Source organism: Leiobunum rupestre, chromosome 3 (genome assembly GCF_980474605.1).
Source record: "Leiobunum rupestre chromosome 3, qqLeiRupe1.1.hap1, whole genome shotgun sequence".
In the NCBI taxonomy this organism is placed as follows: domain Eukaryota; kingdom Metazoa; phylum Arthropoda; class Arachnida; order Opiliones; family Sclerosomatidae; genus Leiobunum; species Leiobunum rupestre.
Genome location: NC_143386.1, coordinates 45,815,719 through 45,841,212, shown reverse-complemented (window position 1 = coordinate 45,841,212; position 25,494 = coordinate 45,815,719). Strand labels below are relative to the sequence as shown.

The window sequence follows — 25,494 nt, the reverse complement described above, 5'->3', positions numbered from 1 at the left end:
AGCTACCTTAAATAAGAAATAGGAAAGATGAAAATATGTAACAGCTACAATAACTAAGGAGGGATACGTGACTTCATCTACCTTAACGTTTGCTATCTTTGTTGACACGATTACATTTGGACTTTTAATTTACCTTTATCTTTACTGAAATGTAAACAAGTGACCGGCATCATTACCAGGTGCCGCTGCCAGTCCATTTGCGACGTTATTAAGGTTCGACGAGTAAAACAGATGTCGATGATAAAATTGATGTGCCATGTGGTATTGCGTGGACGTCCACGCGAGTCACAATTTTAAAAGTCCCCATACGAACAAAAAGGACAAAATATTCCGGTTACAACATATGGACATCAAATTCAATTTCGGGAAATGACAAATAATCCGGAGTTTTTTGACAATTAATTAAGGAATCAATTATTTGTACAACGACAGGTGGCTGATACCATTCCTGAAGAAAGGTCACGCCGAAGGAGTGACGGAGAACGACCTTGACGACTGCACCCCAGCCGACAGCGCCGAGCATTTGGGGAACGAATTACAAAGGTTTGTTTCAGCAAATTAAATAACCCCTATTGGTTACACCAAAAGTAACGTCATGACACTAACCAAATAACACACTGAACTATTTCTTTTTCAGTTAATTATAGTCTGTGATAGATCGATTATTATCTGGATTGATGGTGATAAATACAAGTTAAAACATTAAAATTTTCAATAAGCCTTCGGTGGCACGGCGATTTACCTCGCAGTCCCAAAGACATCCTTGGTCGCGTTATGATTAATGTTGACATTGCCGAAAAAAGGCTATCATTAAAAAAAAATGTTAGGAGAATAGGCAGGGTTAGCCGATTTAAATCAACTTGATTTAAATCACGATTTAAATCGCGATTTTAATCAATGATTTTTTTCAAAAAAAAATCGTTGATTTAAATCAATGATTTTTTTCAAAAAAAAATCGTTGATTTAAATCAATTTTTATATAGTATTTTTGAAAAAGAAAAACCTGGCCAATTGCTATAATTTAGGTTTAAATATAATCTTTCTTGTACTTCCCCCTAATGTTGCATTGGATTCTACCTGTGGGTGGAGATTCTGCCGAATTTTTTTTGTAAAGTACCAAAATAGGTTTTAAAAAACTTCTCTATGATTATTAGCTTAAATTTAATAAATTCATTATACATATATATATATAGATTAAGTCTTTAAAAATTAAAACATAGTGGTTTTAGAAAAAATTATGATACTTAATTACATAAAACTTTGAAATTTTAATTAAAATAAAAAAATAAAAAAAAATCAATAAAAATCTGATTTAAATAAAAAAAATCGATTTATTTGATTTTTTTTTTAATCAAAAAATTGCCAACCCTGAGAATAGGTGTCATGCTTTCAAATCCTATGTTACTTATGGTTATATCATAAGTCTATCATAAGGTGCCCATAAGCAAAGGTCTAGGCAATTTTTTGACGATCACATACCCGTTATTAAGTATTCAAAATCTGCACCTCCTAGTGGCTACGTCCTCAACTATGCTTTTCTGAAATAAATTTCGCGAACGATTTTAAACTTAGAACCACGCGGGAAAATCTCCGCCGAGAGCGAGAGCACTTAGCACCGTAGCCAAGGCTTATTAATAATTTTATCGCTTTAAAATAAAACTTAAAATTACAACTTATTTAATAATCAGCTAGGCTAATACCCAAGGCACCACCTTAGGCCCAAGTCATCTATAGCGACGTATTATGCCTTTAAACAGGTGGCCGGGTTATAATGCGTAGGAGGGTGGTAGCAAGCCCTACATGCCACGTGAGCCAACAGCTCATCTACACTAACTATTACCGTTAACCTCTACAAGTTTTTATGGAAGGGGAAACCGAAGAACTCGGGGGAAAACCCCTTAAAACTGTCTATTAGAAAAAAAGAGTTGTGTTTCTGAAGGTATTTATTTTTCAAATTTGAGATATATTTTGTGTAAAATAATATTTTCGATGTAGAAATTTTGAAAAAGAAGATGTACGTTAATTTTCTTCTCGCATGGACAATACCGTAAACATGGGGCTCTACGCTAGACCTTTACATATGGTTATACCAAAAATTAATTTTTATAATTCTTCCAAATTCAAAACAGGGAATGGGAAACCGAATTGGAAAAGTTCAAAGAAGGCAAGCAATTCAGTTTATCCAAAGCCATCGTGCGCGTTTTCGGACGCGATTACGTCCTAGCGTCCATTTTGCCCTTGATAGAGGTCAGTCGCCCATGGACAGTGAGCTCGCTAATTACGTAAAATAATTGAGGCATTCCGTCTCCCGGCAGGAATGCGTTCTGAAAGTAATTCAGGCGATATCTCTGGGCATTCTGGTCAGATGTTTCACGCAACCAAACCCGGGACCCGACAAGTACTTTCGGGGAAGGTTGACGCAGACGCAAATGATTTACGTCTCGTCTGCGGGTGTGTGTCTGTCCACCGTTTTATGCCAGTTCACGAGACATCCTTATTTCATACAAGTTCGAAGGATAGGAATGAGGGTTAGGATCGCCTGTTCGACCATGGTCGCCCGGAAGGTACGTTCACTAGTAACTTTTTTTTTGATAGACACAAATCGGTCTGAAGCCCAGTTCACACTATACAATTAATTGGGCCACTTAATTGAAACCAACTAATTGTAAGCAAGAAAACTGTACAGTGTGAACAGAAAAATTGTAACCATTGTTCCAACTTTTTCTGTTAACACTGTACAGTTTTCTTGCTTACAATTTGTTGGTTTCAATTAAGTGGCCCAATTAATTTTATAGTGTGAACTGGGCTTTACAGCCACGCCAACGGGGGGATACGTGGGGACAGGGGTGGGGACACCCGTGGAGGAATTCCTAATTCTGGAACTAGCTAACTTCTAAAACATAATTATATAATTGGAAAGACTCAAACATAATTATATAATTGGAAAATCAGACTCAAACATAATTATATAATTGGAAAATCAGACTCAAACATAATTATGTGATTAGAAAATCAGACTCGAACATAATTATATAATTAGAAAATCAGGCTAAAACCAATTTAACTCATTTCGAAATCCAACTAAAAAGATTTAGAAAATTCAGAAATCAGGGTAAAAGTATTTTGCTAATTCCTAAATAAGGGTAAAATATTTAGCTAATTCCTAAATCGGGCTAAAAGTACTTTGATAATTGGGAAATCAGGGAAAATAATTTAGCTAATTCCTAAATCGGGCTAAAACTACTTTGATAATTGCTAAATCAAGGAAAATAATTAAGCTAATTCTAATTTCTAAATTGGGCTAAAACTATTTTGATAATTGCTAAATAAGGGTAAAATAATTTAGCTAGTCGTGCTAAAAGGATTTAGTTAATTATAATAACGGGCTAAGACTAATTTACCTGTATTTTAAATCAATCTCCTATATTTGGTTAAAACGTATTTAACTAAGTCTTAAATTTACATGAAACGTATTATGCTAATTCCAAAATGGGGCTAAGGCAAATACAGCAATTTTCTGAAACGTATTTAGCTATTTCTTGAGCGTACCTAGTCTTGGAAAAATTAGACGAAAGCCAACAAGTCAGGATGGCCGAGCGGTCTAAGGCGCCAGACTCAAGGCTTGTAAACCTTATCTCCACTGGAGATGTGTGAATTCTGGTCCTCGTAAGAGGGCGTGGGTTCGAATCCCACTTGTGACAAAGATTTTCTTTTAAGCAAATTTAATAGAAAATTAATAACTTTGTGAGAAATTAGACAATAGAAATTAGGTCGTTATTCATAAAGAACTTATTAGGCTAACCATTTACCAATCAGGCGCTAAAATTAAGTAAAGCCGCATTGGGCGAAACAACGGTTGGACAATTGGTCAACCTGGTGTCCAACGACGTAGGACGATTCGATCAGGTAAGAGGCTCGCTCAAATTATAGCTAAACTAATTAACTAAACTTTCGTTTCAAAATAAATAGGCAGTGCTGTACCTGCCTTATTTGATAGTGGGACCCTTGCAAGTCAGCCTGGTCGTGGTTATTCTCTGGGAGGACCTGCGATACACCGTCATGATCGCCATATCACTGTTACTCTTCTACATCCCCTACCAAGGATGGATCGGAAAACTCTTCTCCAAATTAAGGTAAGCTAACTTGGAATCTGTCAGTAATTTTCCAGCATAAGTATGTCTGTTCTCTACCTTCCGCGTATTCTTTTTCTAACATAAGTAACATAAAAATAAAAAGTATGTCGATTAACAAAAATTGCGCAATCGAGGTTTAGCTCTTTGCACATAGCCCCCTAGAGTCTAAATATGGCCAATTAGCTACTACCGGAGCTGGGCGAGAATGTCAGTGTCGAAAAACGTTTAGTCAGAAAAGTAGCATTATAACCATGAGAAGTGTCAAACTTATTTTTTATGTTACTTATGTTTTTACTCACAAGGAGACATCCCGAGGTGCTTCTCCCCGATTTTTTTTTTCAAACTCGGGGCTTAAGTAGACCTTCATGCACGTGCTTCATGTACCTTAAAAGCTCCTAAAGGGAAAAGTTTCAATTACTATTCGTTTTGCCATGGCAACCAAAAATGTTTTTCACTAAAGTTTAAGAGCGATTTCTAGAAAGACCACACATTTTTGATGGACTTCGGACTAAGTCATTAACCTCAATACGTATACCATGCCTCTTCGTCATAGTGAGGGCCGGCAGGGAGCCGTGCGTATCTTTTTGGGTTGGACGTCAAAACTACGTCACACCGCACATAGCTGACACACTTATAAAACAAATATGGTCCTTATGTATTGCGTGTTTTTTATTAAAAGTTTATAAACTCGAAAATTGGTAAAGTTATCAAACTCAAAAATCGGTAAAATTATCAAACTCAAAAATCAGTAAAATTATCAAACTCAAAAATCCGTAAAATTATCAAACTCAAAAATTCCTAAAATTATCTAACTAAAAAATTCGTAAAATTATCAAACTCAAAAATTCCTAAAATTATCAAACTAAAAAATCCGTAAAATTATCAAACTCCAAAATCCGTAAAATTATTAAACTAAAAAATTCGTAAAATTATTAAACTCAAAAATCCGTAAAATTATCAAACTCAAAAATCCGTAAAACTATCAAACTCAAAAATTTGTTGCATTTGCCTATCTCTATACGCCTAGCTTGTATCGTCTGCCCCTTTATCTTCCCAACCCGCAACGCGCCAGAGCTTTGGGGCAAAGTCCGAGGTGTTCCCAGGAGCACCCTGTAGTTTCGGAAACCCGATATTACCGATTGATATCGTGTTTCTTAAGTTTCACAAACCTCGTCTTAGGGTGTTAAAAACAACAATGGATTGTAAATGCTAATGAACTGGCGACAGCTTAAATTTGGGGCGATTTAGATTGACGTAATATTCGGGCGAATGCGATAAATAACAATAATCACACTTACGCGTCGCCCGCGCGTGCCTCAAAACTGGGGCTGATTTACATAGTGGGACACTTGTCAGAGGCTCTTTTTACGGAGGATATGTGGGATCGCCTCGTTATTCCAGGAAACAAAACCACGCGAGTAATCTTTGCCCTGATAGGCTGGTAAGAGGGAAGACACCTTGGTAAGATCATACAAACAGGCTATAGTTGTGGCTACATATTCTGTGTTAACGCTAATAGATTCTTGGTAATACTCAGAATTGAGCTTCATTATGATGGATATGTAGGGAAGGGGTCACGGACGTCGATTATCGCGTTTGTCGACACCTGTCGATTAGCGGGCTTCAACCGAGACAGAGTAATTAACCCGTCTCATTAGCAATTATGGTGGCAGAGAGTGGGATACTTGAAATATGATGTTCAATTATAATGGCGTGGACGTATATTTTTTGTAAAAAAAATCCAAAATGAAAGAAAATTAATTTACACGTTCGTTACATCATGAATGCATTTAGGTACCTAAGAATAAGGGGCAATAGCCTTATTTTCTTATACCGTCTTAGTATACTTCGTAGGTTGGTTTTTAATCGCAACTCATAAAAACAGAAATACATTAATATACTATACATGTATTTCTGATAAAAAATAGATCGTCTTTGTGAAGTTAGCTGCGTTCAACAACTAAAATCGTTAAAAAACTACTTGAGTAGTTCGAGGAAAGGTTTAGAAGTTAATTTTTGTAAGCTTAACTTTCAATATCAGTGTTCTTCTACCATTAAAATGAATCAATCAAAATGGCGGGTAACAAAAAATCTAAACTCCATACTTGTATTAAACGATTAAACGTATATTTATTGAGAAATTAATTGGTAATTACAATCACTATTTTCCAAAAGGTCCTGGGCTAAATTATTTCTTAAGACCTTTGCGATCCCCAACGGTCAGCCTTTGTAAGTCCGTTGTCTAAATTCAACTACACAAACACAATAATCAAACCAAAACTTTAAATTTCAAAAATATAACAAAGGCCTACTGAAAATAAGATTTTTACTAACAGTGACTGGCTGTTAGGTTTTAGAAATTGTTGGTACTCTTCCGATACTTATCGTGGCCTCACAAATGGAAGATGCAAACATCTTTCAACAACTGCTATGGACAGTGGCGGCGCCACGAATTTTCGCGAGGGTAGGCAAACCCAATAAATGGGCCCCCGACCCGCGACCCCCCTTTTCTCAACGAAATGCTCCAATAAAATAAGGTAGTGAGGTACATGACGAACAAAAAAGTTCTAACAACAGTAAAACGAGTCCTAATATAACAGAACTGGTTTTATTTACTAGGAGATACCTCAATAATTTCTAAATACATTATTGACAATTGTTTCATTGTTATTTATAAATAATTTTATCTCTTGGGACAATTTTGAGACCCTTTCTAGATAAATTTGGGGCCCCTTATAGGGTGATTTTGGGGACCCTCAAAATCTTAAGGTAGGCAGTGGCCTACCTGGCCTACCCCCTAGCGCCGCCACTGGCTATGGATTTTCTGAAATTCTGATACGTATTAACAAATACGTACTCTGATCAATCTATATGTCGATGCTCATATTGTCACGAAAAATTAAAAATAGACAAACATTCGCTACAAAATAATCTAGGGCGGGGTTTGCAATCTCCGTAGTCCCATATTCTTAGGTACTTCCCTGATCACTTTAAAAACTTATAATAGTAAGAATGTCACTATTTTAATGAGTAAAAATAAAGTTTTATTTTAGTTTTAAACATCAAATCTTCTGCATGGCTATTGTTTTACCCATAAATAACATCGATACCCTTTTGTATGTTATAAGTAGGGATGATAAAACACACAAAAAAATAAGAATAAGAATAAAAATATGAAAAAACTATAAAAAAAGCTTGATGTTTCGTTGGCTTTTTTACTAGTTCTTAAAATTCCCTCAAATTTCTAGATTTTTCAGATACGGTTACGACTGAGAAACACTTTTTCCGAGAAAAATACGCAACTTAAAAACCAATTATAAAGCAACAGCCCTACGCCTTGGCACGTCTAACTGTGATTCGGTCAAAACTATTCCGGATTGAGCGACTTTTTCACTCGGTGTTAAACTATTCTTGATCTATTTTAGTTAACCGTTGCTTACGTTATTATAAAGGCGCCTACAAGGGATTACATTTAGATTCTTTTCTTCTTATTCAAGAAAGATCTAGACCTAATAAGAGGTTTTCAAAAAGTTAAACTTAAAGCAAACTGTCGGCTCTATCATTGCCACCTGTATTATGATAAGGCCCTTGATATTAGAGATGGCTATCAATCTATCTGATTCTTCGAAAATGCGACTTTACTGGAGAGCGTGGTGCCATCTATTAATGGCACACGAAGCTAAATTTCAAAATAGTGAAACAATAACGTCGTCAGAGAACCAATTATAAGTATTATATTTAGAAAACTTATACTCTACTTAGTGGACTTTCACCTTTATTATATATCCCATATAAAATATATTGTTAAATATTACCATAATTCAAGTTATTGTCAAATTTATAAACGAGCCAATCAACGCGAGGGGTACTTTTATGTCCCGCCTTTTGGGTCATTAATTAAATTGTAGTAATTTTTAACAATATTTTATATGAGGTTAAGGTCTACTTACAAGTTAGTAGAGTATAATAATAATAATACTCTACAATGGCTCTCTGACGACGTTATTGTTTCACTATTTTGAAGTTTAGCTTCCTTTGCCATTAGGCCTAATAGATGGCACCACGTTCTCCAGTAAAGTCGTTTTTTCGAAAAATCGGATAGATTCATAGCCATGTCTAATAACAAGGGCCTTATCATAATACCGCTGGCAATGATAGAGCTGACACTTGCTTTAGCCTTTCTCATTGAGACAAAACGACCATTTATATTAAAACCATTTAAATTAATGTTTCATCAGCTTCTTTTCTTAAATTAACTTTATTTAAAGAAGCTAAAGCAAGTAAATTACACGATTTACAACCCTAATTTATTCTAAAGCACCACACTTTGAAGCTCTCTGGTGCTCTTTTAACTCATCGTAGGAAAATGGGGAAAAAACAGGCATACTTCTCAACTCTTCCCCTACAAGTTACAACTCCTTAAAATTTTTGCATAACCTTTGGAAACACCCTGTATATCGTTGCTAGCAGGGCCGGATAAACACTTTTGGGGGCCCTTTGCAAAGTAGAATTTGGGACTTTTTGACTAGAAATAATAATAAAAATAAAAAACATTATTTTATTTCGAAGACGGGGGGCCCCCTAACCTCGGGGCCCCTGTGCCATTCTTAATCCAAGTTGCCACATGCCTTTATACGGCCCTGGTTGCTATCCAACTTGTTGTCTATGTAGTCTATTGTGAGACTAGCTCTCAGTAAATATTTAAAGGGCGCAAAGATAGAGTTGACACACTTCTGGCTCTTATGGCGCTTTTGATAATACCATAAGTAACATAACACCAATAAGTATAACAATTAACGAGATTTACAACCAAACTGATTTTCATAGCTATTGCGTAATCAAGATGTTTTCTCAGCAAAGAGCCCTCTAGTGTCTAAAATATGCGAGACTTCCACTAACATTGTAAGCCGAAATATCTGGTTTCCGATAGATAGGCGGAATATTAAGCTAAAATGATAAAAATTAAAAAAGTTTTTCTCGGTGCCACGAGCTCTAGTTTTTTTTATCGCGCATGATTCGCACGCGGGCTTCTAAACCAAGCCAAAGCCCCTCGCGACTCCAGAACGTGCTCTCCGATTTTAGGCTTCCAAAACGGTAAGTCGCGAGTCCAAGTCACAGCTTGAAGAGAGTATCAGTGGCGAAAAAAGGTTCGGTTAGAAAATTAGCATTAAAGCAATAGGAAGTGTCATACTTATTGTTATTATGTTACTTATGATAATACCCATGAACGTTATATACAATCGGCACAATGGACACTGTGCCCAGGGCCTACGAAAATTTATGAGTATGAAAAAATTACATTTAAAAAAAACTATTTTTAGAAATATGGCATTAATAATACCGAAGCTCATCTAAAAATGGCAACAACAGTGTTTTAGCACATAAACTATGAAATCAGAGCTCTGAAGATAGGATTAGCTAGAGGTCGGGAACGGTTAATCATTATCCATGTTTAAATTGATTTTTTTCGGGGAAAAAATGTAAACAAAGAAATTCACCGGTTAATATTTCGGAAAATGTTTAAAAAACATGTATTATTCGTAAAATTTGAGCTTTCTATCGAAAATAACGTCGTTTTTCCGATTAATTTTACAAATTTATCAAAAAATTAATCGGATAATACAGAAATATAAATTACTTGATCAAAACATTTTACGAATAATTTTGAGAGCTTTATCTATTGAATAAAAGTTAAGCATCTCCGACCTCTAGGATTAGCAAATGCTACGCGTATCTTTCGACGCAGTGGCGACATCTCCCGTTGTAGTGGTAGCGTAGGTTTTTTCTAACGGAATGACGCAGGTTAGAGCATAGATATAAAGGTCAAGATAAATTTCGGGGCGTCTAAGCCTAACATGAAATACGGAATTGACACCTAGCAGACACCGAGGAAGGCACGTGACCAAGAGCGCGAGCTCTCTTAGCATTTTAGTACTAAGTGCTTGACCTTTCCGCAGGCCGTAGTCTTTAGACCCCATCTGTTGGTGACTTTTAGCTTGGAGGAATAAAACAAGTATATAGGACCCCTATTATCCTTGATAGGAGTTGCGGAGAGCTGCGAAATCGGTTTCGTCAGTGACCGTGACTATGCGCGAGACGGAGGGGTTCAAACGCGACTAGCGCCAGCTGCATTCGGAATTTTGCAACTATTCTCATTTTATATCATTGTTTTCGCGTCGTCTGGTTGGTTTTATTCCTCCAAACTAATACGAGTCATTTTGGAAAATGCGCAAAGAATTTAGAAATGTTTCAAAACAAACCAGACGACGCGAAAACAATGATTTAAAATGAGAATAGTTGCAAAATTCCGTATGCAGTTGGCGCTAGTCGCGTTTGAACCCCTCCGTCTCACGCGAGTTCACGGTCACTGACGAAACCGATTTCGCAGCTCTCCGCAACTCCTGTATACTTGTTTTATTCCTCCAAGCTTTTAGTATAATTTTTAAGCAGGAGACAATGGCTCTCGCGACGATAGCACGAGCTTTCTTACCGATAGATAGCGCCTTATAAGTATAGCCTGCAGAAATGACGCTTTTCTGCTAGCTGTCACCTCCGTATTCACTCCCTTTGAAATATTTTATCTAGACCTTTATATACGTCTCCTATATCTATGGGTTAGAGTCGCGGAATCTGCCTTAAAGGGAATATAACCTCAGGTATTTGGTGTAGAACACCAACGTTTGCAGCTTTGGCTGCTCTTGCCTTTGGCTTTAAAAATTTTTAGCGCCACTGTATAGGGAAATTTGGAAAATTTAAGGGGTCTTCCATAAAGATTGTTATGAGGGTTATATTACATTTAATAGAAAGAAAAATTGAAACTAGAAAAATCTGAAACTAAAACTTTAAAACTCGTTATAAAGTACATGTATATAATTATAATTAAAAATAAAATAATAGGTGATTCTGAAATATAATTACGACAAATACATGTATAAAAGAGGTGTTTTTTGGGCGCGCGCTCTTGATTTCAGCGCACGAAATTTCATTGAAAAAACGCTAAAAATAATCTCCCTGAGTATAAATAAATACATTCTTGGTTCTACCAATAGACAGAAGTCTGCCAGATTGAAATGATTTAACTTTGCTTTTATACTTCCCCCGATATCGTGTTTGAAACAGAGCTAAAACGGCGGTGATCACGGACGAGAGAATTCGGATCATGAGCGAAGTGGTCGCCAGTATGAAAATCATCAAAATGTACACTTGGGAAAAGTACTTCAACACGCAGATACAAGAAACTAGAAAGTAAGCGAATCAATTCGTAATCGCATTGTCTTCGGGACAGGGGCGTATTAACCCATTGAGTTGGGAATATTAATCTAGAGGTCCAATCAGAACGTCGGATTTCAGTATTTCGCGAAACAAGTTTTTAAAAAATAAGAATACTGCTGTCTGCTCCCAAATGACGAGAAACCATTATCATTCTACCCGTGGCGCCGTCTATCTCTCAATGGGCACATTCGTAATTTTCAAAAACTTGTTTCGCGGGGAGCAGATTTGATTGGATCTATTGATTAATATTCCCAACTCAATGTATTAACCATTAGGCAAAGTAGGCACGTGCCTAGGGCGCCATTTTTCTAGGGGCGCCAAAACTGTGATAAAGCCCCACTGTCCATGTACTTAATGGCTTGCCCCTACTCAAAATAACGCCGAAAAGGTTTGGGGAAACTAAAATATATTTATTTATTTATTTATTTATTTATTATAAACCGATACGCCCCTCCTTAGCTGACCAATGCCAAGGGGCGCCAAATGTTTCTGCCACCACCCCTGCTTCGGGAACCAATGACCAAAATAATCCGTTTTAACCCCAGGAAAGAAATCTCGAAAATCCGGCACACTTCGATTCTGCAGAGTATGAACGTGGCCTTTTCGTTGGTCTTCTCCAAAATCATCCTGGTCATCTGCTTCGTCCTCTACACCGTCATCCTCGGAGGTACCCTGACGGCCGAAGTGGTCTTCGTCACCATGACGCTCTTCAACCATCTTCGACTCTGCATGACCTTCGCTTTCGCCAACGCGGTGTCTCAACTGGCCGAATCGAGGTCTTCCATCACCAGATTGCAGGTATGGACTGATCGCCTTTGTAAATTTGAATGAATGAATGAATGTTCGGAGTTGTGGATTTGGCACTTTCGTACAGTGGCGTCACCAGGATTTCAAAACTAGAGGCGCTTAAGCCATAAGCCCTGCATGGTCAGGGGCGACCCATTGAGTGATATGGGAGAGGGGGCCCTCTCCAAACGGTTTGGAAGTTGAAACATCGAGGCCGACTAGGAAAAATAAAGTTTTGATGAGCTTTTTTAAGGGAGCATTTCGAAGAAACTTTTCTCCAAGTGAATTGGAATATTTCGGAATTTTAGGAGGCGCTTTTCGGAAATTTTAGGTGGCGCTTCAAAAATGTTACAGGTGGCTCAAGCGCCGCCTAAAACACCCTAGCGACGCCACTGCTTACGTATAAAATCAATAGAAATAAAGCTAAATACAACTTTAATCACGCGATAAAATTTTATTTAAAAACATAAAATTTCTTTAGGTGCATCATCAGGTCTAAAATTGATGATGCGCCTGAAGAGACGCGAAACTAGTTGTTAAGAAATTTTATTATGTTTTTAAATAAAATTTTATCGCGTAATTAAAGTTGTATTTAGCTTTATTTCTATTAAAGGGGAACGGTCAAGCTTTAACCAGTTAGCTAGCCCTATAGACGCATTCACATATTGACTACAGGGAAATATGAAAAAAGGGGCGAAATCCACCCGAGGTACCTTCCTATTTTATAATGTTTCAGGTAGATTGCGACACTATAAAGTTTATGAAAAATAAACTGTTTTAAAAAGTTATTAATTAATTACTAAATTAATTAAAATTCTTATTAAAAATATATAATTTTTGTAATTTAAATTAACAATTAATTTTAACAGTAGTCAACACTCTCCGCCATAGATGGCGCTATAATACAATTTTAAACTATCCAATCAGGGAAGAAAACCGTTCTAAACTAAAAACTGAAATCTTTCAACCAATCGTTGAAAATCAAAATTATTACGTCATGTTGCTATCAGAGTGCCATCTACTAACAAATAACGCCATCGCTACCTCGGATGAATTTTACCCCTTTAAAGTCGTCTTTACCCGTTAAAAATTGTAAATCCATCTATAGCCCATTAAAAACTAAAATTTATGGCGAAAACCGTATCAAAAAAATTGAGTGGGTAATTTTTAATAAAATAAAGAAATTTCGGGAAATCGAAAAGCGCGCGTCCGTCGCGACACCTGGTGAGAAGTCGGTGAGACAGAAAAACAACGTAAAAGCGCGCGCTGCTGAAGACGCAAAAAAATTGTTTTGCGCGTGCCGTGCGTTCCAGTTACAAGAGACCTAAGCCTAAATTGCGCGATTTTAAAAGTTAGGATAGTTTGCAAATCGCTCATACGGGGTTAGGGGCACTGGCGGCAGCCCCTAAGATGGCGGCGAAAATTCAAACCCAAACACCTGGCGTTATTTTTCGTTTCAACTTTTTGGGCCAAAAGCTATTTTTTCAAGACAAAAAAAGGTACGTGTTAGTATATTGAACGTCTTGTTAATCTTTTGATACGGAAATAAGGCCATATTTGGAAAAGCTTGGCCGTTTCCCTTTAATGAATGAATGATTTATTACCGCCAAAAATAAAATAAAAATACATTTGGTCCCTTTTAGAACAGGGAGGAGTCGAAACTCACCGTTACATAGAATAAAATAAAAGATAAAAGTTATACGATAAGATAAGATGTATAAGAACACCTAAGCTGGATATTTACAATATTTACAAATAAAAGGGAAAATTTCAAAATCGGAGACGGGCCCACTCCATTAAAACTAGTTTACAATTAGAAATTCTCGGCCAATCGTTGTCTGTTACACAGTTGCCCAGGGAAAAGTTGATTTACAGGATAAGACCTACTAACACCATCAGTTCTGGTAGACCTCCTCGCGATACTAACATTTTCAAAGCGAAAATAGTTTAGATGGTTCAGTATGGTATTTCCAATAGAGAACGTGTTTGATGTATTTCATATAAAATAACAGGCTTTCATGTTACTGGAAGAACAAGAGGAGATGGACACGGTGGAAAGGCCGTCTTCGAGACCAATTCTCAAAGAATGTCGGCTGAAAACGGAAAATATATCCGCTCGGTGGGATTATGTAAGATAAATCATCAATATGAAATAAACCAGGACCGTTTTATGCAGAGGTCAGCGCACTCGCCAATCTCTGCCATATAACGAAGTGCAACTCAAACTTGGTAGTCCCCTAGGTGGGGTAAAGGGAGTACATTGAGAAACCAATATAGCAGTGTCTCGTCGAGCCATGTAACGACCGCTAGTGGGACGCAGATTAGGAATCCATACCTATACTTGGAATGTTTATACTGCCGTATCACTCTGACGGCTTTGGCCCCACCTACGAGAGAAAAAATCCCCTCTGCGCGCGCTCCCCTCTCACGTTGTTGTTTGTTAAGTTCACATAGTGACATCGAAAAACCGTCAGCCACACCGAGACGAAAATCTGCCGCGGTAAGCATTCCTAGTAGAGGTATGGATTCCTGATGAAGGCTGAATACTACGATGCGCCATCTGTTGAATCGAAGATGAATATAATGTTAACATAAAATAATTTATTTTATATAACATCTGATTATGTAGTTGGGGGTACAGTAAAGAGGGCGCAAAAAACAGCAGTTTGTTTCCCGCCGTGAAACTGACAATCGATTTGGTCCCGAAAACCCGGTGTGCACTGACCTCTCTATAAAAAGATCCTGGTTCGGCGACGAATCTAGTGATGACGCACGTTTTTGGTTGTCACGACTAGTCGCCATGACAAGGTGGGATCGGCTTATCCTAATGGGTTTATTACGAAAAGCACAGATCGCGGGTGACGTGACGCTAAGCAACATCTCGGTTGAAGTCCGAGCGGGGGAGCTTCTGGCGGTTGTGGGTCCTGTTGGAAGCGGAAAGGTATATCTCTATCGTTGTCCATTTGATGAGGAGTGTCTAAGATACAAAGATCTACGATTAATTACAGAGTTCTTTTTTGATGACATTACTGGGGGAACTTCAGGCGACCATGGGGACGGTGGTGGTCAAGGGCAAAGTGGCCTACGCGTCCCAGGAGCCGTGGACATTCGCCGGGACTGTCAGACAAAATATACTTTTTGGAAACGATTACGATATGGTCAAATATCGAAAGATTTTGCACGTTTGCGCTTTGGATAAGGTAATATTTTGAACCTCCTTCGAATTGTAACCCAGCCACCTAAGGTGGTGCCTTGGGTATTAGCCTAGCTGATTAATTTGAGTTATTTTGTAGATATTAATGTGCCTCTTTTGTTTCAAAGGACGTTAACGATATGCCCCGAGGGGACTTGACTCTTGTGGGCGATAGAGGAGTCAGTCTTAGTGGAGGTCAAAGGGCGAGGGTCAATCTGGCACGGTACCGGCTATTTTCCACTTTAATGTTAGGTGGTTTCTTTTCGCTTGTTCCGGGATTTCGGAGTAGGGTAAGAAGAGTAACGCTATGACGTAATTTTACTCCGATTCTGTGCTGGCGAATTGTTCGAATCGGAGTAAAAACGTTATTCCAAAATATCTGCTTGTGGAATTTTTAGCAGATAAATTCTGGCTAGCAGACGACAAAATCCGATTTACTCTCTTAACACCTCCTTTTCAGATGAAGTAAAAAGAGTAGCCCTAATACTCCGGAACAAGCGAATAGATTATGGTGCATATCCTATCAACTTAAGCATCAGAAAATTGATAAATGAATTTTTACCATAGCGCTCTGTATTCGGACGCTGACATTTACTTATTGGACGATCCACTCAGCGCGGTCGACGCGGCCGTAGCCAAACATTTATTCGAAAAGTAGTTCTATAAACAATATCAGAAGTATACAATATACCTCTTAGAGATAAGTTTCCATCTTACTAAACTTCTGTTGTAATATTATTCGCTTTAAACCTTCATCGATTTTTCAAGAAAAAAAAATGCAGAATAAAAATTATTGCGCGGGAACTAGAAATTTTTGAAACTATTAAATTAGTAAAATTTTATTTAAAAATCAGAAAATATCCTTACGTCTTTCAGGGTTAATATTTCACTTTTTATGACTTCTCTCGTAAAAAGTATATTATATAATTCTGGCAACACCATGAATAAGACGTAACTAACAATTGTCACCCCTCTAAAGATGCATAAATGGTTACTTAAAGGACAAAATTCGGGTTTTGGTCACTCACCAAGTTCAGTTTCTCAGGCCGGCCAGTCAAATACTCGTTTTGGATAGAGTGAGTGTAATCGCGACTGAACGATCACCGTATTTACGAATAATCTAAAAAATAATCGATTAGGGAAGGGAACAAGGTTTGGGAAACTTTTCCCAACTATTGAAAGCCGGAATCGATTTCGTGTCCATCTCCGAGGACATTACTCACGAAAAGGAACGCAGGAAATCGATCTTGGCGTCACCGATCTTAAATGCCAGGTAAGATTACCACAGTTTCGATTAATCGATAAACCGTAACAATTAATCGCAAAATTTTAAAATTCAAAATACATTATTTATATAATTTGAATTGTTATAATCCACATAATCGAACAATTTCGAAACGTAATCGATCAATATCAAAGGTTACGTGTTAAAATTAGTATAACACTTCATCTTGTAGCTAGTCACTTCATTTTACTCTACTACCACCCTTGATCAACAATGAAAAATTAGTTGAACGATTTGCAAATTAGTACAAGGATTAGCAAATTCCAATAATCCGATATTTCTTGAGAAACTTTCAGTTGATGTTGGTTGTTGGTAAGCCGCATAGAGAAGAGTTAGCTTACTAAATTACCTCAAGATACGAAGCGAGTGAAACTATTTTTTTTCTAAAATAGGCTATAGTAAGTTTACATTTTGAAAACAGTTTAAATTTCGCTAAGCTATGATGTGATTAAAGAAAGTGTCGGCTCTATCATTGCCAGCTGTATTTTGAAAAGGCCCTGTTATTAGAGATGGCTATCAATCTATCTGATTCTTCGAAAAATGCGACTTTACTGGAGAGCGTGGTGTCATCTATTAATGGCAAAGGAAGCTAAAATTCAAAATAGTCAAATGAGTACGTCATCAGAGAGCCATTGTAGAGTATTTTATTTAGACAACTTATAGCGTTTTCCATTTGATTGTTCGAGATTCGCACCGAATCTGTCTCTGACGTCATAGATCTCGCCTCAATCGACTAGAGTAAAACCGCAAATGGAACATAACATTAACATATTCCCGTGCTTTGTGGTTTTTCATCTGCTAGTAATATTAATTTGCGCGTCTTGTCTGCCATTTTGCCAACAAAACTAAAAGGAACACGCAAAAATTTGCTCCTTTCTTGATCTGGATCTGTTGATCTGTCAAAATCGGCAGATCAGTTTTGGGCGTTCTCGGAGCACACGAGAGCGGGAAATGGAACACGCGAAACTTGATCGGAGCAGATCCGAGCACGCAAATGGAACATAAAATGTTGACCAGATCGATCTAGAGCGCTCGAGAGCAGTCAAATGGAAAACGCTATTATACTCCATTTAAACTTGCTACCGAGTGGCGCTATTCGTTATATTTTTGCGTCACTACGGTCAAAAAGGATGAAGTAGAAATTTTAAACTAGGCTCACACTTTTCATTATCCTGTTATATTACTTATTTCAACATAGATTCGTTTAAATTTCCAGGAGAAAATCAATCGTTCAAATGGTGCTTAACAAATGGAAAACGCCTTCGAATACAACGAATCAACGCCGAAAATCCGTCATGTTGACAGGCGGAAGGAAGTCTGTGCTTCACGAACTGAACGTGAGAAACATTCAACCAATAGAGAAAGGTACTTTATTTATCGATAAAGATTATTAACGGGGCAAACACGCCACGATGGCGATGGTCGACGCAAAAAAATCTCGGTTACAAACAGGGATTCCGGCTCGACTAACACCCAAACACGTTTGCAAATAGGCGCTTAAAGGGAGTAGAACCCTCCTTGTTGGGTAGGGTGCGCCATAGCTTCTCTCTTTTCTCGCTCACGGCGCTAGTCTAGAACGATAGTAGAAACCCCCAATTCTTCTATTAGAGGAAGCGTGCCCGCCCTGAAGAGGTTTTCACACTTGAAACCTTTCTTGTTTCATATTTAGTGTTTATTTTTTAAATGTACCCTTAATTAAGATATAAACAACAATATCAAAGCTATAAATTAATTATTTTCATTATAGTCTCGATATTTATTCAAATATCATTTTTTAATAATGAGGTACGTGGTTTTAGATTCACGAAACGCCTTCTAGTAGATATGAGAAAATTAAAGCGGATAATTTCTCTAAAACCACTGTATTTTACACTACGTATAACACGTGGTTAGAAAAATGATTAGAATGAATTATGTATTGCCCCAAATTCCCGGAAAGGTTATACTCATTTAAATAAAACAGCTTCAAGAAAATCGCCAAAAAGTAAAATTTCTGAGATCCAGGACCTGCAAGTTATACTGTTCATATAGTGCTTGTTGAAATAATTGAAACTTTACACCTGTACGGCGGCCATCCCTCTCTCTCTAGCACAGCCACAGCACCAAAGACTATATATACGCTTCGCTTACTAGACAGGTGTGTTCCTAGGAAAAACCTGTTAACACCTCTGTAGCACTGTAAAAGCTGGGGTAATATTTTGACCCGCGGCTAGAGGCGCCACTAGTAACACAGCTCAAGCTAGGGGAAAATTTTGACCAGCGTTGAGATGGAGCCACAATCGGTATGCAAGTTGAGCCATAGAGCACGCCTGTCTAGTAAGCGAAGCGTATATATAAGGTGGTTTTTTTCCGCCTGTTCTGGGTTTTTTGAGCAGGTTAAAAAGTGTAGCCCTATGACGTCATTTTACTCCAATTCTATCTTGACGAAAAAAACGAGTTGGAGTAAGAAGGTAGTAGTTAGAGGTTAAAGGTTATATATTTGTTTTGTTTTTAAGATGGTGAACGGTGGTGAGATCATCAATATAGGACTCATTTTTCTTATTTATTTAATAATAATAATAATAATCAGCTAGGCTAATACCCAAGACACCACCTTAGGTCTAAGTCATCAAGCAACTTTTAAAGTCATTAAATAGCATTTAACGATTGGATATTCGTTATTAAAAGCTTGCCACATGTGAAGATGTTCAAAACCCGTTATGTTTTCGTGAAACGAAATTTAAGCAGACGAATTTTCTATATAAGCTAGATTACTCCACTACACCTCCTTTCGAGGAGGAGTAAAAAGTGTAACGTTTGAGCTCTGGAACAAGCGAACAAAATTCGGGACAGGGTAAATCTTACCCCGAGAACAGGCGAATAAAACGTCTTAGGGTAAAAAGTTTACACTTTTTGTCCTGGGACAGGCGAAAAAAAACCACCTATAGTCTTTACACCGCACAGACTCACAGTTACAGAATAGACTATCAAGTATCAACTTCAGTAACTCGGTACTTCCTTATATTGTTTGTAAAATAATTGTTAATATGTTTCATTTGTAGAAAAAAACATTCCCAGTTTATTGAAAAAGTTATACGACAAATGCCCCTAAGATTTTGAAAAGTTATCGGACATATGCAAAATTTATCTGACAATGTCCAGTGTCCTGTGCTTATTTCATGTCCTGAAACGAGGTAGCTTTTTGAAATATTAAGGCTTAGCAAAAACACAACTAACGGTTTACAGTGGCCGTTCCAATCACGCTACTTGGGAACCTCAGCACCAGTGCTTCCACTTTGAGGGTATTTTACCCTTTTTCGCGTAAAATTGACCTCGAGAGGGATTTTTTTTCTAGATTGAGGGTAATGGGTAAAATGAGGGTATTTTGAACATTTCATGGGAAATTTAAGGGTATTTAAAAATATTGAAAATAATCTACCATGAAATATAATTTCCCTTTTTGACAAAGTGTAACTAAGTTGGCCGTAAGTGGAAAACTGCTTTTGCTTATGTCGAGACCTTTTTAGGTTCTTTCTCTGTTGTCAGCTTTGCCGATTGGAGCAGACCAAAATATTGTTTTCGTCCCTTAGTAAGCGAATTGCATACCTACCATTAATATTAATGTCTTTTTCTTTGTAAAAATTAGAGAAAAAACTGTGATAATTAAACTACATTTTTTAAATCGGTGTTTTTTATGGGAATTTTAAGGTTTTTTTTTTAAATTAAAAATGGGTAAAAGTGGGTATTTTATTGTTTGATTCTTGTGGGAATTTTAAGGGTATTTTTGAAATTTGGAAAAGGTAAAAGTGGGTATTTTTCAGCTTATGTCTGGGTAAAATGATCTTTTGGAAGTGGAAGGACTGCTCAGCACTAACATGGCTTTGGGCAATGGGACCAGAATGGCTGTCACAGATATGAAAATAAACGTCGCTGTCAAAAGGAGAAATAGCATTCATTGCCAGAATAAATCTCGCACCATCAGATACAAGCGTGCCTTTCGTGTTAAAAAGGCGACAATTCCCAATTAGAGTCACATTTGTCATGTGTAGATAATTCGACAATTTGTGTATTTTATAAAAGAAAACAAGATTTTCAATAATCATAGGGTTTTTATGGCTTTATTTGACTATTGGTTGAAATTTGTCGGGTTTTCGCAATCTTATGAATGGCAACCGTATGTCTGGCGAATTTATTAAACAGAAATCGATGATTTCGAACAAATTCGAAATCATGAAAGGTTTGTAAATAGGATATTGGATTTCGCAATGAACATACAGGTTTATTAGACGTGTATTGGGTCATTTAGGTTAGACCATAATTATAGGACCATATTGTCTTCTGCTTTAAAAATGATTTAGGTTTCGCGAGATGATTTTGGATCAATGACAATTGATAACGTTCGTTAAATTGAGTAACCCTTTGTGATAGTACACTCTTATTCATAAGTTGCTCTCCCACTGTCAATTTCTCAAACACGTGGATATTTATCGGAACCAGTGTTTTCGCACGGTCAATTTTACGTAACTTCCATTCAAATGTTAACAGTCAAACTTTAAAAAACTTACCAAAAGATATTCACTATACGAATGTTGTGTATAAAGATATTTTATAATTTGTGGGGTCTTACTGCCATATTATTTTAAGAATTTTGTTTCGCAACATTTACTCATTATTTCGTTACATTCATTTATTCCATCCCGTTTATTTAATGTAATTTGTAAATAATGGGGATAAATTTCTATCAACGCATTGTATTTGGTTAAAGTTGGATTACAATACAGGTAAACTCCTGAACTACATTTGTTTACAATCACCTAGATGGGGGGCCGGCTAGTTCATATTAATGCGTAAACCAGGTTGCCACACGTCAGGAAAAAGTCAGGGAATTTAAAAATTGCTCTAAAACGTCCGGGCAAGGTCAGGGAATTTTAAGAATTTGTGAAAAGTCAGGGAATTTAATTTTATCTTGACACTTTTTGAAGGTAATTTTACTCTAGATCTATGACAAATTCTATGATTATCATTTATTTCCGTGAAAGTTTGGCTAATTTTTTCAACATTTCAATAACCGTTTTACTGAAATAAAGGTCCATTTAAATTTATTATCTTCTGATAAAAGTAAAATATAAAATACAAATTTTGGCGTTAAAATTATCAGGGAATTTGAATCTCAAAATTTTGTGTCACATCTGGTAAAAGCGAACGTTTACGGTTTACGTCGTTCCCGTACGTTTTGTTCTGAAAAAACGTACTAATTTTTTTAAGAATTTAACCAAGGCTATCAAAACTAAAATCATAATCATTAACTAAAATGTTTTAAAATATGTTATTTAACATATTTTCACTGACCATATCCATCAAATCTTTATTATTAATAATTCGTCTGGTTTTTCAAATGTTGGAATCTCAAGTTCTCTACGTTACCAACATCAGAGACATTTTCCAAATCTACCGTAGACGTTCGCGTTTACGTACTTTCATGAATTGCTGAAACTGTCTATTGAAAACTAGCCTTTAATCGACTTTGAAACTTTTTCGCAGCGACAAATTTACCGAAGGAGCGGAAGAAATCGGTCGTGGCTACTTTATTTTCGACGGAAACCAGAAAATCCTTCAGCGGAAAACGTGATTCCGTCTTTTCCAGTGACTCTTCCATCTTCGCGGAAGAAATGATGGGCATTCCGCCGACGGAAGTGTCCCCCTACGGCGGAATGTACGAACAAAATTATCCCGATCTCGAAGAAGACCAGGTATTTGAACTTAAAAATATCTTCATTTAAGGGTCTCATTAAAAATGATATTTTCCCCTAAGGTTGACGAGAATTCTGAGAGCAAAACGACCGGCTCGGTGGGCTGGGATGTTTATTGGAAGTACTTGAGATCGGGAGCCAGTTCTTTCTACCTGATTTCCTTCTTCATTATAACTATTTTGACGCAGTTCGGAGTCAATGGCAGTGATTATTGGGTTACTTTGTGGTAAGGTCGCCAGTTTTTGGCGAAACCTATCGTGTTCGTTGATCACAACCCTTTCGTATCATTTCTTCAAATGTTAGCCCATTATTTAATCAAAACCTATCGCGTTCGTCAGTTAAAAGCATCGCATTAGTTAGTCAAATACTATCGCATTAGTTGATCGAAACCTATCGCATTAACTGATTGAACCCAAACTGATTCTTTCATCGAACTCTATCGCATTAGTTGATCAGCCCATATCGCATTAGTTGATCAACCCTTATCGCATTAATTGATCAAACTTTATCACTTTAGTTGATCGGCCCTTATCAAATTAACTGATTTAACCCAAACCGATTCTTTGATCGAACTCTATCGCATTAGTTGATCGATCTCGCATTAGTTGATCGGCCCTTATTGCATTAGTTGATGGAGGACGCATTAGTTGATCGGCCCTTATCGCATTAGTTGATTGAACTCTATCACTTTAGTTGATCGGCCCTTATCGCATTAACTGATTGAAACCTACCTGATTCTTTGATCGAACTCTATCGCAATAATTGATCGAACCCTACCGCATTAACTGATTGAACCCTACCTGATTCTTAGATCGAACTCTATCACATTAGTTGATCAACCCTATCACACAAGTTGATCAACCCTATCACATTAATTGAACAAACACTATCGCACTAATTGATAGAACTCTATCGGATTAATTGGATGGACCCTATCGCTTTAGTTGATCAAACCCTATCGCATTAGTTGATTGAACCCAAACTGATTCTTTGATCAAACCCTATCGCATCAGTTGATCGAACTCTATCACATTAATTGATTGACCCTTATCGCATTAACTGATTGAACCCTATCTGATTCTTAGATCGAACTCTATCACATTAGTTGATCGACCCGTATCGGATTAACTGATTGAACCCTATCGGATTCTTAGATCGAACTCTATCACATTAGTTGATCGACCCGTATCGGATTAATTGAACAAACCCTACCGCATTAACTGATTGAAACCAAACTGATTCTTTGATCGAACCCTATCGCATTAACTGATTGAACCCAAACTGATTCTTTGATCGAACACTATTGCATTAATTGATTGAACCCAAACTGATTTTTTGTACGAACCCTATCGCATTAGTTGATCGAACTCTATCACATTAGTTGATCAACCCCTATCGGATAAACTGATTGAATCCTATCGCATTAATTGAACAAACACTATCGCATTAATTGATAGAACTCTATATCGGATAAATTGAATGGACCCTATCGCTTTACTTGATCGAACCCTATCGCAATGCTTGATCAAACCCTATCGCATTGGTTAATCGAAACAGAAAGCATTCGAATGGTTCGTTGATCTAACCATTTCTAGGTTTGGCTACCTATCGGATTCTCAAAGAAAAACTTAAGCTCCTTTCAACAGACTTTAATTTCAGGACAAACGGGAACCAATGCAACCTGACGGACCCTGAAAAAGTAACCAACGTAACAACGTGTTCGGGGCAAATGATCGCTCTGAGTTCCATGTTGTGGAATTGGAACGTGTGGTACGCGAACATTTTCCGCGACGGATACGTGGCCTTGGTGGCCATCGTCCTCGGTCTCTCCTTGACACGGTCACTCATGTTCTCGCTGCTGTCCATGAAAGCGTCGGTCAAGCTGCACGACGACATGTTTAGAAGCGTGTCCGGATCGCAAATCTCCTTCTTCGACAACAACCCGGTCGGTCGGATTTTGAACCGTTTCTCCAGGGATATCGGGGCCATCGACGACTTACTTCCCATCACGTTTTTCGACGTTCTCAGCGTAAGTTCTCCACTTTTCATCGAGACAACATGGACCAAATATCCCAAAAGGGACTTGTTACCAGATATTCTTTCAATAACGGAAGATGCTGTTTAAAATGTCAACTAAATCATTTAAAATATGGAGCTCATAAAAATGCCTACTACTAACAATTATATATACTATATATCGGCGGTATTATATTATACTACTACGCAAACTCTATTGGTAGAGATAATTTCGATAACATTTTATAAATAACTAATTTTAAAAGATGCACGTGCTAATGTATACGATAGTCAAACTTTTTTCGTGAAAAATATTTAGCACTATTTTCTACTTTAATAATAATAATAATAATAATCAGCTAGGCTAATACCCAAGGCACCACCTTAGGCCTAAGTCATCTAGCGACTTTTATTGCTTTTAAGTCAGGTGGCCGGGTTACAATGCGTAGGAGGGTGGTAGCAAGCCCTGCAAGCCAACAGCTCCCTACACTAACTATTACCGTTAACCTCGGCAGGTTTTTATGGAAGGGGAAACCGAAGAGCTGGGGGAAAATACATTAAACGAGTGAATTAATGATTTTAGTAGTTTTAACACCGCTAGATAGCGATACGCAGATTTCTACAGCACGTAAGATAGGACGAAGAAATGTATATTGGGATGAGCTACTGTAACAAGTCCTTCTGGAGTAATTTTTGTCCAATGATCTAGCGACGTTGTAGGAAAAAGATTTTTTTTCCACGTAGATTTTGCTTTCCTTATCTGGAAGTGTCATTCTGGTGATTATAGTCAACTTTTGGATAGCTATTCCCACAGCGGGGATTGCCTTCGTGTTCGCTTATTTAAGGAGATACTTCGTCCGGACAACTCGCGACGTCAAAAGAATCGAAAGCATAAGTAAGTTTGAAAGCCCGAGTTTCTTACCACCGGTCCACCGGAAATTGTTTTATTGAGAGTCCGTTGGCCTATCCATGGATTAACAATAACTCACTGGGATAGTTCTCTTACATAGAACTATCATTGCCAGCCAAAAATACGTTTGCTACAAACTCTTCCCCTCTTACAGTCCTACACTCCCCACT

General features: G+C 37.4%; 1 protein-coding gene and 1 non-coding gene across 3 annotated transcripts in view; both read left to right on the top strand.

Annotated features, from left to right (window-relative positions):
• LOC149951943 (ATP-binding cassette sub-family C member 4-like) overlaps positions 1-25,494 on the top strand; it is a 42,515-nt gene that overhangs the window by 6,000 nt on the left and 11,021 nt on the right. For both annotated transcript variants that reach the window (XM_090170157.1, XM_090170158.1), the window contains exons 2-20: positions 433-543; positions 2,130-2,247; positions 2,316-2,564; positions 3,817-3,906; positions 3,970-4,133; positions 11,253-11,378; positions 11,951-12,203; positions 14,204-14,320; positions 15,043-15,132; positions 15,200-15,391; positions 15,513-15,607; positions 15,952-16,038; positions 16,364-16,460; positions 16,524-16,657; positions 17,886-18,034; positions 22,190-22,398; positions 22,461-22,624; positions 24,058-24,427; positions 25,159-25,309. In XM_090170157.1, coding sequence (XP_090026283.1) covers positions 433-543; positions 2,130-2,247; positions 2,316-2,564; positions 3,817-3,906; positions 3,970-4,133; positions 11,253-11,378; positions 11,951-12,203; positions 14,204-14,320; positions 15,043-15,132; positions 15,200-15,391; positions 15,513-15,607; positions 15,952-16,038; positions 16,364-16,460; positions 16,524-16,657; positions 17,886-18,034; positions 22,190-22,398; positions 22,461-22,624; positions 24,058-24,427; positions 25,159-25,309 — 2,966 coding nt within the window. The remainder of the gene's footprint in view (positions 1-432; positions 544-2,129; positions 2,248-2,315; positions 2,565-3,816; positions 3,907-3,969; positions 4,134-11,252; positions 11,379-11,950; positions 12,204-14,203; positions 14,321-15,042; positions 15,133-15,199; positions 15,392-15,512; positions 15,608-15,951; positions 16,039-16,363; positions 16,461-16,523; positions 16,658-17,885; positions 18,035-22,189; positions 22,399-22,460; positions 22,625-24,057; positions 24,428-25,158; positions 25,310-25,494) is intronic.
• Positions 3,583-3,701, top strand: TRNAL-CAA (transfer RNA leucine (anticodon CAA)). The gene is made up of 2 exons: positions 3,583-3,620; positions 3,656-3,701. It is a non-coding gene; the product is annotated as a tRNA-Leu (tRNA).